A 20,518-nucleotide genomic window follows, 5' to 3' on the forward strand; every position below is an offset into this window, starting at 1 on the left:
CGCCACATCATCCGTTTTACATTAATTGAAATGACTTTCCAATAGATACACGTGCGCACACACATACACACACACATACACACACACACACACACACACACACACACACACACACACACACACACTGCTCATTATAAAGGCCATATAGTTTAATTGAATAGTAAAGGTCAGTATTGTAATTATTGCAGGATAAATGAGAGAGCTGCGGTTGAAGCACCCTGCTCATCATTTATTGTTTGCAGGACGTCAAGCCAAAAGGCCAGTCAGTAAATATGCAAGAATCAGTCATTACATACACAAACACGCACACACACATCTAATGAAACCGCATCCCAGCTCTTATCCTTAGTAGACCTCCTCCTGAGTTCTTGCGTTCTCACATCTCACCGGTGGGTCTGCTGGCAGGAAGCAGAGATTTCGGTGCCGTTCTCCATACACTTTGAAACGAAAAGCGCGTTATAAACAATCATGTTTCTTCAAGATAAAGAAGTAAATGATCTCCCATTTGCACATCCGGACTTCTCATAACTGCACGGCTTTTCTATACGTTACAGAATAATAGTTGCTGAATAATAGGGCTGAAGATGTATAGGTTTAGAACAGAGGATGGGTTTTCTCACATGCCGGTGGAGTAAGTAGTCTGTAGATTGCAGGATAGAGAGATAGTACATACAATTAATGTAATTAACAATTCTTCCGTTTTGTTTATGAAACGTTTTGTTCATTTAGAAGCTGAATGGGTTGATGACTGAAACGAATTAAAATGGAGAATGGAAACGGACGTTTGGGAATAGTTCTTGATGTTGTGATGCGGTGATAAGATAAGATGGCGATAGTGACGTGCTGCCGTTGTGATGTTGCTTGCATGTGTTGGCTACGGTTTCCACTTGCTTACACTGCTGTGTGATACATGTTCTTTATCTTGTGTGTAAGCTTGATGTGGGTGTGTAACAGCACTCTTTATTGTTGCTGATTGTGAGCTGTTCTTATGTGTGAACTGAGTGTCTTGTAATGTGTTGTAAACTGTATAACGTGAGTGATTATTCAGCAAAAACAAAAAACATAAAAATGAAATGTACAGCTTTTCTTTTAGCCCCAAGTGGAACCAAGACATGGTGAAACTTACAGCCTAGCACACTCACATCGTATTGAGTTCATCGAAAACAAAATAGTCATCTGGTTTCTGGTGCTGTTGCTTTATAAAAATGTACAAAAGGTCTAGAGGTCTACCGGTACTGGATTTTACCGATACTGATAACCAAGCAGGGCAGTACCTACCCGCCGATATCCGATTAATCAACCGATAAATTGATTTTAAATTGATACTGAATGAAATGCTCAAAGTAAAATATTGCTGAACTTTATTACAAAAATAAACAGTACTGTCTGCACCGTGAAAATGTACTGTACTTTTTTTTAATGAAATAAATATATAAATAATATATATATTAACTAGTAATAAATATTAAAGTAAATAAAAGATATACATCCAAACTGAGCCAAAAAGTAACACCCCAAATAACAAATAAAAATAGAGACATCCAAAATTAATCAAAAAACATTTCAAATAACACAACTAAATTTGTTATTTATATAATAGTTTTTATTTCACCTCTAGAGGCCGCTCTCATACCGTATAACGACAGCGATCTCTTCTCAGAAGAGTCCGTTCACGCAACCGGGAAAAACTATCGGCGTGGGTTTTTGCCGATAACCGATAGTTCCAGAAATAAGTTACCGGTGCCAATTATTCAGCAAAACCGCTCAATTGGTCGACCACTAAACAGGTCGTTGCAGTGCTATTCTTATCTTTAGCACATCATTTGGTGTCACCTTGTGTCACGATTTAGTGGCGGAGATGGATGCAAGAGCAGATTAGATTTTAATTGAAAATACAAACAAACGCAAAACAGTAACTATAGAACTTGTGGCGAAAACTAAGGCAAAGAATCAATATTAAACAAAGACCATAATCCCGACAAACGCAAGACAAGGAGCGCAGTGGAAACTGTGGCTAGTATACACATAAGTGCTCGTTAACATGAACGTAATTCAGGTGCATGTGATCGTGATGCAGTGAGGTGCAGCTGCTGGGAACTGTAGTCCAGAGTTCCTTCTCTGATATTACATGACAGCATGCAAGCATTAGTGTCAGTACGCCAGAGGTGTTTATTTATTTATTTATATTTTTATTTTTGCAGGCTTTAGAAGTGACCCACGATAATAATATAATTCAGTTAGATTGAACAGGCTGAGATTTCAATATACACTATAATCTGCATACACAATGGACCCCATGTACCGGTCATTTAATAAAGTTGTGTATGAACGTTTTCATAGGCCAAACCAGACTACAAATAAATTCCTGAGATTTACAAAAATTGAGGTATTGCTAAATATTCCAGTGATGCCAGCTCAGCTATTGCAGTGTGTCAGCACTCTAAAGATACACACTAACGCTTCCTCCTGTTATAGTGTGCCGTTTCTATTATCCTAATGTAATAGTTGTTTTGGATTGCTTTTTTTCGAATGAGCGTCAGAAAATTATTGTTAAATTCATATGTGTTATGAAGATAAATCAGCCAATTAAACTTAACAGCCTAATCCGTAAATAACGCTGCAGTCATTCATGATGATCAACTGAGATTCTCATCAGTGAACTTCCTTAATCAGCTCAGAAGCTCTAGTAATTTTTCCAAACTGGCGTTTCATGAATAGGACATTTCTTGTCGAAATTCTCCTACGGACAATTTACGAGTAAATTAATTAGTTTATAGATGGATACAGTAAATGAGGTGCATTGTTGGGCTGACTGAGTTATATTAAATCTTTGAAGACGGATGTGTGAGATTTTGACATGTAATTTGCATGATGCTAAACTTGCAGCTATACATTTTCCTAATTAGTTAGCTCAGAATTGAGGTACGAGGAAATGAAGTACATTTCATTAAAGTCTGAATTGATCCTTGTGTGTTGTCTGATGTGTGTATTGTTTGCGTCGGTTTAGTATTGTGTCTTGTACACCTGTGGTGTGTATATTGTCTTGCTTGTTCTTTTGTGTGTGATGTAGTTAAAAAAAATAATAATAATGAAAAAACACTTCCCCTCAGTCCCAAGCGCTAATGAGTAAGTGCACTTCTTTCTTCTTTATTGTTGGGTTTTATGTAAAGTTGCTCACATGCTCTCAGGTGTGGCTGCCCTGAATGGCGGCGGCTCGGCCGGCCCCATGGATGCCCTCACTCAGGCTTACTCAGGAATCCAGCAGTATGCCGCCGCCGCCCTGCCCACACTCTACAGCCAGAGCTTACTTCAGCAGCAGAGCGCCGCCGGGAGCCAGAAAGAGGGTGAGGAAGGAGCACACACACGGACACACATATTGTAGTCCCCACAGAGTGTTTGGTCCTTATGATGCAGGTATGTGAACAGACTGGCGTCCTCATTAAGAGATTAATATAAACCTACATAAACACATACGCTCACACACATCTATGAACATACTCACTCACTCACACACACACACACACACACACACACAGAAACAGTCCCTCCACTAATATTGGCATCCTTGGTAAATATGAGCAAAGAAGGCTGTGAAAAATTGTGTTTATTGTTTAACTTTTAGATCTTTTGATCAACACAGGTTTATCGAAAAAAAATCTTTGTTAAATATAGGTGTGCAACAATTATTGGCACCCCTATCAATTTATATGAGAAAAATTTATTTGAATTATTTTTAGTACACCTGGGTAACAAGGAAAGGGACATTGTTCAACCATGACTTCCTGTTTCACAGGGGTATAAATATTAGGTAACACATAGGCCAAATTCCCTTAGTCATTCATAACAATGGGTAAGACAGAGGAATATAGCTGTGATGTGCAGCAAAAGGTTGTTGAGCTTCACAAAATGGGAAGTGACTATAAGAAAATAGCACAAGCATTGAAAATGCCCATTTCCACCATCAGGGCAATAATTAAGAAGTTTCAGTCAACTGGAAATATTATGAATCAACCTCGAATTGGACATGAGTCTATATTCTCTCGCTACACTGTGAAGAGGATGGTTCAAGTGGCCAAAAAATCTCCAAGGATCACAGCTGGAGAATTGCAGAAGTTAGTTGCGTCTTGGTGTCAGAAAGTCTCCAAAACTACAATCTGAAGTCACTTACATCACCACAAGTTGTTTGGAAGGGTTTCAAGACAAAAAAGCTTCTACTCTCATCCAAAAACAAACTCAAGCATCTTCAGTTTGCCAGACACTACTGGAACTTCAAATGGGATCGGGTTCTATGGTCAGATGAACATTTCTCCAACCTCATCAGGCATTATAGGAGAAGACTCAGAGCTGTTATCTAGGCAAAGGGAGGTAGCAGAAAGTATTGGCTAAAAGGGTGCCAATAATTTTTGCACACATATTTAACAAAAATATATTTTTTTGATAAACATGTTTTGTTTGCAATTATTTGATATCCATGAGAGCAGAGTGTTTTTGTGATTTTTCTAACAAAAGATCAAAAGGTTCAACAATAAAGACAATTTTTCACAGCCTTCTTTGCTCATGTTTACCAAGGGTGCCAATATTAGTGGAGGGCACTATGTGTGTCCTCGGAGTGTCAACCCATCTCAGGGCACAATCACATGCACATTTGCACACCCATTCATACACTATGATCACTTTGGATGTTAAAACGTTTTCCTTGCACCTCCGGGGTTGGGGGTCTGAATCCAACCTCTGCCCTGTGTGTGCAGAGTTTGCATGTTCTCCCCATGCTTCGGGGGTTTCCTCTGTTACCTGAAGTGAAGACGCAATTCACAGGCCTGCCCTGGTATCACAAAGCTACGCAATGTCTCGTTCCCTTCTCAGGGAACAGGGTTACATGCGTAACCCCGACGTTCCCTTTCAAAGGGAACTTCGACATTGCATTTAGCATAACAGTATGGGAACGAGAATACCCACTCCGTCATGCCGAGGGTACGGCCTGTTCAAAAAGACCTAAGCCCAAGGGTCACTGCAAGACACTCGAGCCCGGGGTGGAATGAATATCCAGGCTGTAATAACGAATGAATGTGTGTGGCGTAGACCATCCTGCAGTAGCACACACATCCTGCAAGAATACCCCGTTGGACAAAGCCTTCGAGGAGGCAACTGCCCTAGTGGAATGAGCTCTTATGCCCAGAGGCGTGGCGAGACCGCGTGCCTCGTAAGCCATAGAGATTGCTTCCACTATCCAATTAGAGATGCACTGCTTTGACAAAGCATCACCTCTACTGTCATCGCCAAAGCAGACCAGCAGCTGCTCCGACTTACGCCACTGGTCGGAGCGGTGGACGTAAGTACAGAGAGCCCTTACTGGACACAGCAGGTGAAACTTCTCTTGTTCTGGTGTGAGGAACGGAGGAGGGCAGAAAGCCTGCAACACCACAGGGTGGGCAGCCGATGTAGGAACTTTAGGAATATAATCCTGCCTAGGATACAGGAAGGCCTTGGCTATTCCAGGGGCAAAGTCAAGGCAGGAAGGGGCAACAGAGAGAGCTTGTAGATCTCCCACTCGCTTGAGAGATGTCAGGGCCAGCAGAAGACCTACATTTAGGGTCAGAAGCTTCTCAGAGGCTGACTCTAAGGGCTCAAATGGGGCCCCTGACAGACCTTCCAAGACCACAGAAAGGTCCCAGGAAGGTATGCGCAGCCTGCAGATGCATAAACCATGCATAAACCTCGAAGTTAGAGGATGTTGCCCCACAGAGGCTCCATCAACAGGTGTGTGGCTGGCCGAAACGGTGGCCACGTAAACCCTGATTGTAGAAGGAGCCAACCCTGCTGAGAAACGTTCTGGTAAGAACTCCAGGACTGTAGCTATTGCGCAGTTCACTGGGTCTAGCTGACGTTCCTCACACCACAAGATAAAACACTTGAGTGCATACAATTTCCTTGTGGATGGTGCTCTAGCGTTTAACATGGTCTCTACAACCTCAGTTGTGAGACCAGAATCTATGAGCTGGTGCCCCTCAGGGGCCAGCCGCACAGTTTCCATAGTTCTGGCCGAGGGTGATAAATCAGCCCTCCGGCTTGAGACAGTAGATCCCTGTGGATGGGAATCTCCAAAGGAGTACCGTCAAGCAGGGAAATTATTTCTGAGAGCCATATTCGAGCCGGTCAGTAAGGTGCTACTAGCAGCAGATGTAGACGGTCTTGGCAAACTCTCGCTAGAACTTGTGAGAGCAGAGCGATCGGGGGAAAAGCATATAGTCGTGACCTCGGCCACGTGTGTACCATTGCGTCCAGCCCCAATAGTGCGGGAGGAGTGAGGGCGAACCACAGCGGGCAGTGTGTTGTCACCTCGGACGCGAACACATCCACTTCCGCTTGTCCGAACCTCCACCATATGGACTCCACCACTTGTGAATGGAGCCTCCAAGCCCTGGGCCTCAGCACCTGCCTCGACAGGATGTCTGCCCCTACATTCCGGCTGCCCGGAATGTACATTGCACTCACTGACAAGAACTTTCCCTCTACCCAGAGAAGGATTAGTTGCGCCTGCCTAAACAGGGGGCGTGAACATAACCCTCCCTGGTGGTTGATATACAGTATCTCACAAAAGTGAGTACACCCCTCACATTTTTGTAAATATTTGATTATATTTTTTAATGTGACAACACTGAAGAAATGACACTTTGCTACAATGTAGTGAGTGTACAGCTTGTGTAACAGTGTAAATTTGCTGTCCCCTCAAAATAACTCAAAACACAGCCATTAATGTCTAAACAACTGGCAACAAAAGTGAGTACACCCCTAAGTGAAAATGTCCAAATTGGGCCCAAAGTGTCAATATTTTGTGTGGCCACCATTATTTTCCAGCACTGCCTTAACCCTCTTGGGCATGGAGTTCACCAGAGCTTCACAGGTTGCCACTGGAGTCCTCTTTCACTCCTCCATGACGACATCACGGACCTGGTGGATGTTAGAGACCTTGTGCTCCTCCACCTTCCATTTGAGGATGCCCCACAGATGCTCAATAGGGGTTAGGTCTGGAAACATGCTTGGCCAGTCCATCACCTTCACCCTCAGCTTCTTTAGCAAGGCAGCGGTCGTCTTGGAGGTGTGTTTGGGGTCGTTATCAAGCTGGAATACATGCTGGGATTATGCTCTGCTTCAGTATGTCACATGTTGGCATTCATGGTTCCCTCAGTGAACTGTAGCTCCCCAGTGCCGGCAGCACTCATGCAGCCCCAGACCATGACACTCTCACCACCATGCTTGACTGTAGGCAAGACACACTTGTCTTTGTACTCCTCACCTGGTTGCCACCACACATGCTTGACACCATCTGAACCAAATAAGTTTATCTTGGTCTCATCAGACCACAGGACATGGTTCCAGTGATCCATGTCCTTAGTCTTCTTGTCTTCAGCAAACTGTCTGTGGGCTTTCTTGTGCATCATCTTTAGAAGAGGCTTCCTTCTGGGACGACAGCCATGGAGACCAATTTGATGCAGTGTGTGGTGTATGTTCTGAGCACTGACAGGCTGACCCCCCACCCCTTCAACCTCTGCAGCAATGGTGGCAGCACTCATACGTCTATTTCCCAAAGACAACCTCTGGATATGATGCTGGGCACATGCACTCAACTTCTTTGGTCGACCATGGCAAGACCTGTTCTGAGTGAAACCTGTCCTGTTGAACCGTTGTATGGTCTTGGCCACCGTGCTGCAGCTCAGTGTCAGGGTCTTGGCAATATTCTTATAGCCTAGGCTATCTTTATCTAGAGCAACAATTCTTTTTTTCAGATCCTCAGAGAGTTCTTTGCCATGAGGTGCCATGCTGAACTTCCAGTGACCAGTATGAGGGAGTGTGAGCGCAATGACACCAAATTTAACACACCTGCTCCCCATTCACACCTGAGACCTTGTAACACTAACAAGTCACATGACACCGGGGAGGGAAAATGGCTAATTGGGCCCAATTTGGACATTTTCTCTTAGGGGTGTACTCACTTTTGTTGCCAGCGGTTTAGACATTAATGGCTGTGTGTTGAGTTATTTTGAGGGGACAGCAAATTTACACTGTTACACAAGCTGTACACTCACTACTTTACATTGTAGCAAAGTGTCATTTCTTCAGTGTTGTCACATGAAAAGATATAATCAAATATTTACAGAAATATGAGGGGTGTACTCACTTTTGTGAGATACTGTATGAGACCACCGCTGTGTTGTCTGACACAACTAGCACATGGTGACCTCTCAATTGAGGAAGAAAGAATTTCAGTGCTAGGAATACAGCCCGCATCTCTAGGCGATTTATATGCCACTCCAGATGAGGGCCAAAGACCGTGAGCTGGACAGCCATTTAAGACTGCACCCCAGCCCGTGAGGGACACGTCTGTCATTACCGTCTTGCGGTAAGGAGACACCCCTAGAGTGTGACCCGAGGCTAGAAACTGCGGACACCTCGAAATACTCAGATATCTCCACTCAATATCGCCGTGTGACATTGATTACTTTCATCCTCGGATGAAACCCCTGACTTTTCAGCCACCACTGAAACGGTCTCATGTGCAATAGGCCCAATGGTATGACGTTGGCTGCTGCTGCCATAAGGCCCAACAGTCTCTCATAGAAACTGGAGGGGATGCCTAGACCTAGCTTTATCTTGCTCAAAGTTGATAGGATTGATCCTACATGTGTTGGGGATTAGAAACGCCCATCGTAGTGGAATCCCATATAACCCCTAGAAAAGTTGTCCTCTGCATTGGAGAAAGCATACTTTTCTTGAGGTTCAACCTGAGCCCCAAGCACCTCAAGTGGGCGAGAACAACATCTCGATGTTGAACTGCCAGTTCCCAGGATCATGCTAGAATTAACCAGTCGTCCAGGTAATTTTGTACATGGATGCCCTGGAGTCGCAAGGGAGCCAGAGCAGCATCCATGCACTTTGTGAAGGTGCGAGGGGATAAAGCTAGCCCGAAGGGAAGAACCCGAAATTGGTATGCGTTGTCTCCAAACGCAAACCTCAGGAACTTCCTGTGACTGGGCGATATTCCTATGTGGAAATATGCATCTTTCAGATCTATCGTCACAAACCAGTCCTCGAACTGAATCTGTGGCATGATAAGTTTGAGCGTCAGCATCTTGAACCTGTATGTCCGAAGAGTATGGTTCAGATGACGCAGATCTAAAATTGGCCGCTTACTCCCATCTTTTTTGCGGACCAGGAAATAATGGCTGTAAAAACCTCCCTCCCTTAGGGAACGGGGTACATGTTCTATGGCCCCTTTGTCCAAAACTTCTTGCGCTAACATTGGGCTCTGCTCTGTGCTGACAACTGTGGTGAGCACACCTCTGAACCAGTGGGTCGAGCTCTGAACTGGACCCGGTAACCCTTTTCTATGGTAGACAGAACCCATGGAGACACATTTGGCAGTAGTTTCCATGTTGCCAAATTGTCTTTCAGTGATGTTAGATTTTCCACATTCCGTTGGAGGGAAAGCATCAGATTTCTGTCGCCCTGTGACAGCTCGCTGACCAGAGAAGGCTGAAAACGTGGGATGACCTTGGCCAGGGCAGGCCCTACATTAGCACTGGGGGCTATCTGCCCTAACAATCTCATGTCCCCGATACGTACCTCCGTGGCCCATCAGGACTGTTCCTTCCTTGCCTGCTTTGCTTTTTTGATCATTCTTAGATCAGGCTTCTTAGCAGGCTGTGGCTGTGGCCGCCCGGTCCCCTGGCTCTCTGCGGGGGGAGGTGGGCCGCCACACTCACCTTCTGCGCCCCCTCGCAGTAGCACTGGCTAGTCGAGACAACTCGACACAACGGGGAAGGAACTGGCTGAACGCCGACGTTTGCTGTTTTGCCTCACGAAACCTGTCGGCAATGGCATTAACCGCGCCGCCAAACAGGCCGGAAGGTTTAACAGGGGCGTTCAGCAAGGAGACCTTATCTTTGTCCCCCATCCCTGAGAGGTTGAGCCATAGGTGCCTCTCCGCCACAACCAGGCTACCCATTGAACGGCCGAAATGACAGGCCGTTTGTTTGGTCGCCCGGAGAGATAAATCTGTAGTGCGACGCAGCTCTGCCACTGCCTCGGTTCAATTCCCTCCCCAGTATCGAGCTCACTCAGCAGGTCTGTTTGGTAGGCCTGCAGCACTGCCATTGTATGCAGTGACCCACAAGCAGGACCTGCTGCCGAATAGGCTTTGCGCGCCGGACCCGGAAGACAGAGCAAGAGATAGAGCAGCGCTCGTCTCTGGCTCCTCTTCCAAATCCATACGAGAGCCCCACGACCTTAGCCGGCTGGCTGCCTCAGCAGCGGCTGGCCCAGATCCACGAGGCTCTGAAACCTAACTCCCTTCGGACGAGAAGAGAGCGAGCCGAGAGCAGAGCTGCCTAATTGTGAAATGTTCACAATGCTGACAGACAGACCCCTCGAGGGCCGCTGTCGCATGCTCTACGCCCAAACACATCTCCTCCCGTGATAAAACAGGAGCAAGGCGTAACACACTTTCTGAATTCTTTCTCGCTCGTTCTTTCCCTCTCTTTTCTTTTCTTTTTTCTTTAAAAAATGGATAGAAATGTTTAGAGATTTTGAAAAAATATAGAGTAGAAATGAAGCATCTTTTGTCACACAAACAACAGACATGCAGTCTCGCTGAAGATAATAAGGCTGGCGGCGTGGTTCACAGGGGCCATATATATAACATGCAACCCGCTTAATTGACACGTCACCTGATCATGGCAGGCCTATAAGTAGAGGCATGATTTTACACAAGCTTCAGATACCGGTCACACGTGCAAGGGCGCTTCCCATACTGTTATGCTAAATGCAACGTCGAAGTTCCCTTTGAAAGGGAACTAAGGTTGCTACTAGATGTGATATTAGTGAGGCCAGCAGGGGGCACTCACTCTGTGGTCTGTGTGGGGCTTAATGCCCCAGTATAGCGACGGGGACACTACACTGTAAAAACAGCACCGTGTTTCGGATGAGACGTTAAACCGAGGTCCTGACTCTGTGGTCATTCGAAATTTCCCCATTGGCCCTTCTCTATCATGGCCCCCTAATAATACCCTTCTTTGAATTGGCTACATCACTCTCTCCTCTCCACTAATAGCTGGTGTGTGGTGTGGTTCTGGCACATTATAGCTGCCGTCGCATCATCCAGGTGGACGCTACACACTGGTGGTGGTTGAGGAGATCCCCCCTCATACTATGTAAAGCGCTTTGAGTGTCTAGAAAAGTGCTATATAAATGAAACTGTAACACAGTGTAAGTGTCTGAACAGAGAATAAAAAAATAAAATAAAGCTACACACACATATACACTTATACAGTGATGCAATAACTATATACTATATACACAATCTACTGCAGGAGAATTTTAGTCTTTGTTTCCCACAATACAGGTGTATGAACAGATGACCGGGTTCTCACAAGGTCCTTGAAGTAGGAATTCTCATTTCACATGCCCCGTGCACTACTTTTAAATAAGCAACTAACAGTAATGAGAACACAATCTCTTTCTGTCTGTTTTAGGCCTACTGAAATCTGGACTCAAAAACAATCTCCTAGCACACCAACCTTGTGATTGCACAGCATTGTGTTTTTTCTCCATAGAACATTTTGCAGTAGCCACAACAGTGAAATTTCAGATGGAAATGCAGAAATTCATGGCCTTTTTTTGTGTAATACATATACAATAGTAGTATTTCCACTGTTATTTCAGCGCTCCATTACTATAGACCTATGCTGCTTTTCCGCCAACAGGAAGACATGGAGTTGTTTAGTCTCACGTATGATGCCATTTCGCCTGGAAAAAAAATAACTATGTGTATGTGTTGTGCATTGTGTTTGTAGGACCAGAAGGGGCAAACCTTTTCATCTATCACCTGCCGCAGGAGTTCGGGGACCAGGACATTCTGCAGATGTTCATGCCTTTTGGAAATGTAGTGTCGGCCAAAGTGTTCATCGACAAACAGACCAATCTTAGCAAGTGCTTCGGTATGTAGCCAACACACACACACACACACACACACACACACACACACATTTGTCATACTATCCTAGTGAGGACCTTCTGTTGGCATAATTATTAATGCTATGTCTACACCTAAACCTAACCTTAACCTCAATAGCCTAAAGGAAACTTTCTGGCTTCTTCTTTTTTTTTTCTTTCAATTTTTTTTTTTAAATAAAAGCTGCATTTTAAAAACATTTTTATATGGGGAATAGATTCAAAACCAATTCAAAACTGTCAGATATTCCCATCATTGTAATGGCATTTTGTCCCCATCAACATATAAAAACATGCCACACACACATATTATAGGGCCTTGCTCAAAGGGCTTGAACCCTGACCTACTGATCAGTGACCCAATCCTTAACCTTTGACCCACCACTGCCCGAAACGCTTTACACGTACATTCAGTACTGTTTAATTAGGTGAAGCTGTCTAGTTCATAATAAATATGCAGCTTGAAGTGAAACTAAAGTATTTATATGTTAATATTCTTTCAAAACAAACATTTGCTAATATTACAGTTCTAACATAAAAATCTAATCTCAAATTGCGTTCACTAATTAATGGGGGGGTCGCAACTGTTTTTTAATTAGGGACATTCGGGTCATGGTAAAAATTCAGTCTGAAATATACATACAGTTTACTATAGTTAATGATAGTTCATCATACAGACTGCGCCTGGGGAATGCTGTCTGCGGGAAGCGCAAATTGCAGTTTAAAAGCCGGTGTGAAGTGCTGGAACTGGTCAACCGCAGCTGTCATTAAATAACTTATTTAAAAAAAAACTGGCAGTGCTATAGAAGTCCTGTGTATTGTGTTAAACATCTTTGTTAGATGTGAAGGAATTGATGTACACTATATGGCCAGACGTTTGTGGACACCTGACCCTCACACCCGGATGTGCTTGTTGAACATTCCATTCCAGATATAGTCCAATTTGCTTCTACAGTATAATAACCTCCACTCTTCTGGGAAGGCTTTCCACTAGATATTGGAGCGTGACTGTGAGGATTTGTGTTTATTCAGTTACAAGAGTATTAGTGAGATCAGACAGTGATGTTAGGTGAGGAGGTCTGGGGTGCAGTCAGAGTTCAGTTCATCCCAAAGGTGTTCAGAGGGGTTGAGGTCAGGGCTCTGTGCAGGACACTTGAGTTCTTCCAGTCCATCTTTAACAAACCATGTCTTCATAGAGCTCACTTTGTGCACAGGGGCATTATCATACTGGAACAGGTTTGAGCTTCTTAGTTCCAGTGAAGGGAAACGGTAATGCTACAGCATACAAAGACATCTTATCTAATTGTGTGCTTATATGTTTGTGGCAACAGTTTGGGGAAGAACCACATACTGTATGGGTGTGATGATCAGGTGTACATATAGTATAGTACATTGAACAATCACACTTCATATTTCTCGACTCTTTTTTTGTGCAATGCCACTTAAATGCATATGTATAAGGCAGAGAAGTGCACTTTAAGTTTGTTTCATTCGTAAACTAACAATAAAACAGTTTGATGAACAGAATGCTATCGAATTACGACTAAAAATGGCTCCATTTGGCTCTTTGTCTTTTAAAAAAATATTTTTTTTATTGAAACGTTGCTGTATGTTTAATGTAACACTCAAGGCCACACCACAATACGTCTGTAATATAGGTGTATATTTTGTGGTAAGACCCTGCACACTAATACACTGGAGTTAATACACTCTCTCACACACTTTCCTTCTTTCTGTCAGGTTTCGTCAGTTACGACAATCCCGTGTCGGCACAAGCAGCCATTCAGGCAATGAACGGGTTTCAGATCGGAATGAAGCGCCTCAAGGTGCAGCTGAAGCGCTCTAAGAACGACAGCAAACCCTACTGATCTAATTGCTAGGGCCACTCCTCTCTGTCCCTACACTGCTAGGGTAAGTCCCCACTGCTGCCACGGCAACTGCCCCGGGGATTTGAAAAGGGGGGGACATGGGGGGAGAGTTTCACCCTTAACACCACTAGAGGGAGTCACTTTCCCCCGAACATTCTTTTTACATTTTTTTGATGGCAGTGTTATTATTATTATTATTATTATTATTATTATTATTATTATTTGGTTTCTATTCACATGAACGCTTCCATTTTTGCTATTATTTTGTATGACCTGCGATGAATGAATAGCTATTGCTAGGTTTTATTTCCCCCTTTTTTTTATTTTGAGTTGTGTATAAAACTATTTATTTATTTTTTAAGTAGATATTTATACCATGCCTTTTCTTTTTTTTTTTCTTTTCTTTTTTTTTCATTTTTATGATGATAACGACAACAACAGCCGAAAGGAAAGTTCTCTAAACTACATTTAGTTTCCCGTTGTGAACCTTGAGGCTTGTGAGAACGCATAGGGACGGGGCCAGAGCCCCAGAAAAAGCACCAATATGCACGTTCGACTTTGCCCTTTGACCTCTGGTGTTGGCTCCGGGCTCCGCTGCTCCTTTGACCCCTCGGCCCAACTGCACCAGAGAGAAAAGGGTCAAAACCCGATGTGGCCTCGCTGTAGTTAACGGCAACGACTGCCAAAAGAGACTCTCCACACACACACATACACACACACACACACACACACACTCATGCACACACAAACACACACATATACACACAAACACACACCTGCCATTAAAGCATTACGCCTTTTCGCGTTGTTTTTTTTTTTTTCGTTTGTTATGGTGTTTGTCCAACAGAGCATCTTATGTAGAGCATTTTAAAAAGAGATGACATAAAAAAAAGAATCTACTAATAAAGCATTTTATGTTTCCGGCGAGGTGGCGGGTTCAACTGCAAATACTTGATGTTTATTGAAATAAAAATAATAATATATCAGAGTACAGAAAGCCACAGGCCTGTAAATTTTATTTGTAAAAAAAGCAGCTCTATTTTTATACAAAGCAAATTTCTACTGCCTCTACTGAAGTGAAAGACTTTATTTATTCTGGTTAAAACGATCGGGTTTGTGAAGACGTGCTTTTCGCCGTCCAGTCTTCTGAAGCCACACAATCAGATGTGGGAAGAGAACAGAGGATCACCCCCCTTCTCTCTCTCTCTCCCTCCCTCGTTCCCATCCCTCTATCTCTCATCTTTCTGTCCCAATCTCTTTCCTATCTCCCATCTGTCTTTCTTTATTCTGTCATGTCCCAGTTATATTTCAGTCTAATGGGGCTGCACGATTGTCCTGATCGTTTTCGACGATACTGTCTCTTGTAGTTATTAACTGAGAATGAAATAAGTGGCAGTTGAGCAGTTAGGCCTCAGCTCTGGTGGAAGGAAGGCAATTGGATCAAATCCCTAGGAAAGCCAGAGAGCCAATTTTGGGCCCCTGAGCAAATGGCTTAACCCTAAGCTGCTCAGCTCTGTGTGTGGATTGGATTCGAATATTTAAATGACTTTAGATAAAAGCATCAAGTGACTAGTAGTGTTTCACTTACGCACTTAGTACTATTTTTTTGTTGATGTTGTTCTTGTTTTTTTTAAGTTTGCGCGTTACAGTGATAGTACAGACGTGCCAACATCTATGGTTTAGCTGTAGCATTTATGATATCTCACTCCTTCGGTGGTGGAAATGAAAGATTAGCTGCTGGAAGTGGTTTGTTCCTCGTAGCACAAGTTGTATCTAGGTGAACTGTGACCTGTGAATTCACAAACCTACTGTAGATTTGTGTGAACCAATAGGACACAAGAGAGCCCTTGGGGGGTAGGAGGGTGTTATTTGCTGTTCATCATATATGCTGTTTATCATTTATGATGTTAGCATAAATGGAGCCATCTTGTCCACCAACTTTTGCTAGCGTTTGTTGTTGTAAAAGGTTTTTTCTCTACCTGTTAGGATTTTCTTGTTTTCTATTTGTTTGTTGGCTTTTAGCTGTCATGTGTAATATTACAGACCATCAAGAGGCGGTTTGAATGGTTGTAATTTATTATTAGCCACAATAAATTACGCTCTAGAGCAAAACTTAAGAAGCCTTTAATTGTGTACTGTATATATTCAACAATCAGCCATAACATTAAAAGCACCTGCCTAATATTGTGTACCACCAAAACAGCTCAGACCCGTCGAGGCATGGACTCCACAAGACCTCTGAAGGTGTGCTGTGGGATCTGGCACCAAGACATTAGCAGCAGTTCCCTTAAATCCTGTAAGTTGCGAGTTTGGGAGTCCATGGATCGGACCTGTTTGTCCAGCACGTCCCACAGATGCTAGATCGGATTGAGATCCGGGGAATCTCGAGGCCAAATCAGCACCTTGAACTCTTTGTCGTGTTCCTCAAACCGTTCTTGAACAATTTTTCGCAGTGTGACAGGGTGCATTATCTTGCTGAAAGTGGACACGGCCATTAGGGAATGCTGTTGTCATGAAGTCGTGTATTTGGTCTGCAGCAATGTTTAGGTAGGTGGTATGTGTCAAAGTAACATCCACATGGATGCCAGGACCCAAGGTTTCCCAGCAGAACATCGCCCAGATCATCACGCTTCCTCCGCCAGCTCGCCTTCTTCCCATAGTGCATCCTGGTGCTAGCTCTTCCCCACAAGGCCTGCGGTTTTGGAGATGCTCTGACCCAGTCATCTAGCCATCACAATTTGGCCCTTGTCAAAATCGCTCAGATCCTAATGCTTGCCCATTTTTCCTTCTTCCAACACATCAACTTTGAGAACTGACTGTTCACTTGTTGCCTTATATACCCCACCCCTTGACAGCTGCCAGTGTAATTAGTTAATCAATGTTGTTCACTTCACCTCTCATTGGTTTTAATGTTATGGCTGATCGGTGTGTATATATGTATATATGTATTTTGGATAAAGCATTCCTTTAAAGCAGAATCCAATCCAGTTATAGATCTCAACAGGTGAGGGTTCGGGCCTTGTTTAAGAGCTCAACAGTGACACTGGGACTTAAACTCACAGCATTCCAGTCAACAAGACACAACCTTAGTCACTTCGTTCCCACTGATTTAATGTAGACGACTAGACTGGAAATGGGATTACAGCACAGGTCTAAAAGTGACCTTTCCATGTTTCATTATAGAGGCTGAGTTGCTCGATTGCAATTTATTTGATCAATTGTGAAGCCCTACTTCTTCTTTGCTCCTTGTGCTTTTCCTCCTCTCTCTCAATCCCTCCTTCACTCACTCCCTTGCCGTGAGTAGTGGCACTTTACATGTGCAATCTGTTCCTCCCTTTTTTCCTTCTGTTCCATTTTAGCTTCGTCTGGTGTTCTGTTTTTTGTTTCGGCGTTCCAAAAAAAAAACAAAAAAAAAATGTGTATTCGTTTTTCAGCTCAAGATCCATCAAGCTGTGTCTCTTAAACAAGGGACCGATGGATTCTTTGGGGTGCTGTGTGTGTGTGTGTGTGTGTGTGTGTGTGTGTATGAGTGAATGTACATATCATTTACATATGTTTATCTGTGTGAAATATGTGTAGTATTTAAAAGAAAAAAAAAGAAAGATAACTGAAAAAAAAACCTTCTTGCACTGGGTTATCGCTGGCTAGTAGCGCTGTTGTTGTCGTTGTTGATGTTGTTGCTGTTGTTGTTCTCTGTTGTTTGTTGTTCTCATGGTTTTTTAATGCTGTAGTTGTGTGCCAGAGGCTGTGTGTGTAACTCTCCTCTCCCGTTTTCTTCCCTAGAAACTCATCTCCATGACTCTTTGCTCATCGTTTGCCTAGCATGTCTACGTGGCGTTCAAAAAAAAAAAAGTCTCATCGTCTCGTCATTGTCTCCGATGTCTTTCTGAGTTCTCCTGATCATAATCTGGTCTCCTCCTACTGATCTCTCCTCGACTTTGATCTTAGCTTGATCTTTGTTGGGTTTTTTTTTTTTCTTTCTTTTCTTGTTTTTTTTTTTTTTTGCATGTGACCTCATTTGGAGCTTTTAACTGTTTTTCTGTTTTTTGACCTTTTTTGTTTGTTTGTTTGTTTGTGTTCTTTCTCTTTTTATGATAACAGTTGGGGGAGGGAGCGGGGGGGGGGGGCGGGAAAGAAGGAAGGAAAAAATATATATTAACAAATGTGAAAAAGCTTAAAGCGCAAAAGCCGCGTTCACACTCGCAGATAGGTAGAGTCTATTTAATAGTATAACCCGAAGCGTCGTCCTTTTAAGAAGCGCTGTTTTTAACATTTCACAAATGTAATCAATTTCATTTTTAAAAACAAAAAAAAACTAAACAAACCTGTGGCACAGAAATTAAAAGAATTTGCATCGTTTGCTAGCTTAAGATTTTTTTTTTCCTTTTTTTTTCTTATGATTTGCTTTACATTTTCATTTCTGTTTCTTTCATTCATTTAAAGTAAACTTGAAAGTACAATACAGGGATTGGCTTCGGGACTTCCTGTCGGCGCATTTCGAAGTATGAGATGCGCAGGTAGACCGAGCCGGTTTCTACGAGAACTAGACTACTTCCATGCAGTTTTAATAAAAAAGAAATAAAAAAAAACTGTCTAATTGAATTAAGAGTCTCTAAGAGCGAGCTTGTGGTTTTTACATTTTTCAGGCAGTGTAAAGTTTTTTGATAAGGCCATTTGAAGTGGCTCGGTTTCTCATTAAAGTCTATATAAAACCACTTTTTTCTAGAGTAGTAAAGGTATAAAATAAAAAAATAAAAAACAAAGAAAAAAGAGTGCCCTGTTTGGGGGAAATGCTACCTACATGTCACACCTTTTTGCTGAACTGATCTACCGTTAGACAATCCGTGGTATAAATGCACATGAAATGACCTATATTTTATACTGTTTAAATGTATAGAGGAAAAAAAAAAGCAACAGTTTTTGTGACCCGCGTTCCCGTCGGTGCTTTTTGTGGATTGAGTCGTGGTTTCATCACAAGTCTAATAGTCTTATTCGTCTTGTGTTTTTAAAGAGAAGACTAAAAATCGGTTTACTTGAACATAGACAAAAACCTATCATAGTACTATTGCTACTAGAGTATACCTGTTTTTTTTTCTTTGTTTGTTTGTTTGTTTGTTTTGTTTTCTTTCCTTTTTTTTCTTTTTTTTTCTTTTTAAGAGTCCCTATTTGAAATTTCTTGTCGGGTAATTAGCTATATAAACCTTTTACAATGTCAGCTTGTGAAGCATCAATGTCATTCTTATTATTATTTTGAATTTCGATTGTGGGAAACAATATTTAGATGTGTCGTTGCGTTCAGCGAAATGTATTTTTTTTTTCTTACAAAGGAAATACGAAAAAAAAACAAAGAAAAAAAAAAACATGATGAGTGGACTTTAGTGCCAAATTCTGACGGTACATCCTGCCTACAGCTTCAGTGTATTACTTGTGAAATGATTTGATAACATGGGTATTTTATTACGTAAGTGTTTTGTATCCCTCATATTTAAGGATATAGATTTAAAAAAAAAAAAAATAGAAAAAAAATGGCGGTTGTTAACTTGCTACTCTGTGGTCTTGTTGCCTGAATTGTTCACGTTTTTGCTTTCATTTTTGTAAAGATGTAAAAAGTGCCCATGTATCATTCTCTCTCTCTCTCTCTCTCTCTCTCTCTCTCTCTATCTCTCTCTTCTCTCTCTTTTCTCACACACATGCACGTGCACAACCATACACACACATACCCACATGCACGCATACACACACCTGCGCTAAAGGTTGACCTCACAGCCCTCTTTTCTTCGATGGTGTGTGTATGTGAGCCCCCTGAGCACGAGTCTCAGCAGCACACACACATGAACTGTCATTAACCTGAGTAGCCAATCAAAATCAGAGGTGAGCTATAAAGAGGTGTGTTGCTCATTGCCAGGCATGTGTCGATAGTAAATATTCATATCATAGCCACTATTTGTTTGTCACCATATTGCTTTGTTTTTTTTTGGTTTTTTTATTGTTGTTGTTGTTGTTGTTGTTGTTGTTTTAAATAGAGAACATGTTTACATGGTGTCATGGGGCTGCATTTTAACCAGCATCTCATTACGGATGCATTTTTACACCAATGCGATGACATTTTCTTTCTCGTTATCCGAGAAGGCGCTTACATTGCTTAACCAAATTCACCTAAGTTAGTAAAAAGAAATCAATCAATAACCAACTCTTGGTATGTTCAACACATACTCAGACAGGAAGTGTGTGGTAATTGGTTTCACGGATCAAATTCGCGCTAATGTACAGGTTAGCAGCATCCGGGAGAAAACAACAGACGAATCACAGAGAGCAAATCGACCCCTGAGCGTTCGGCATCATGTAAGCTGTCCGTCACGTAAATAACACAGTTTACAGGTTGATGAGGTTTTCATTTGACATGGAAGAAAACAAAACATGGCGCCGAAACAGTGTTCACAGTTTAAAATGTCATCGTGTACCTTTTTTTTTTTTGGTGGGGACGAGACTGCACGTTTCTTAATAACATGTCACACAGTTTACAGTCAGTTCAAACGTTATGCTTTAACTATGAGAGAAGCTTAATACACACCTGTGCATATGCTGCCTTCTAAACAGGACAGACTTTATCTCAGAAGCACAAACACTGCCCGGAAATGCCTCCC

The 20,518-nt window shown here is 42.6% G+C and overlaps 1 protein-coding gene across 12 annotated transcripts in view; it reads left to right on the forward strand.

Annotated features, from left to right (window-relative positions):
* Positions 1-19,435, forward strand: part of celf2 (cugbp, Elav-like family member 2) — a 177,652-nt gene extending 158,217 nt beyond the window's left edge. For 7 of the 12 annotated variants that reach the window (XM_053650243.1, XM_053650245.1, XM_053650233.1 and 4 more), the window contains 4 exons: positions 3,171-3,344; positions 11,850-11,993; positions 13,747-13,917; positions 17,658-19,435. In XM_053650243.1, the coding sequence (XP_053506218.1) occupies positions 3,171-3,344; positions 11,850-11,993; positions 13,747-13,874 (446 nt within the window). In that variant the 3' untranslated portion in view covers positions 13,875-13,917; positions 17,658-19,435. The remainder of the gene's footprint in view (positions 1-3,170; positions 3,345-11,849; positions 11,994-13,746; positions 13,918-17,657) is intronic. The other 5 variants (XM_053650244.1, XM_053650234.1, XM_053650238.1 and 2 more) reach the window with 1 other exon arrangement.
* The last annotated feature ends 1,083 nt before the right edge of the window (positions 19,436-20,518 follow it).

The sequence above is a fragment of the Ictalurus furcatus genome, chromosome 19 (genome assembly GCF_023375685.1).
Source record: "Ictalurus furcatus strain D&B chromosome 19, Billie_1.0, whole genome shotgun sequence".
NCBI lineage: Eukaryota > Metazoa > Chordata > Actinopteri > Siluriformes > Ictaluridae > Ictalurus > Ictalurus furcatus.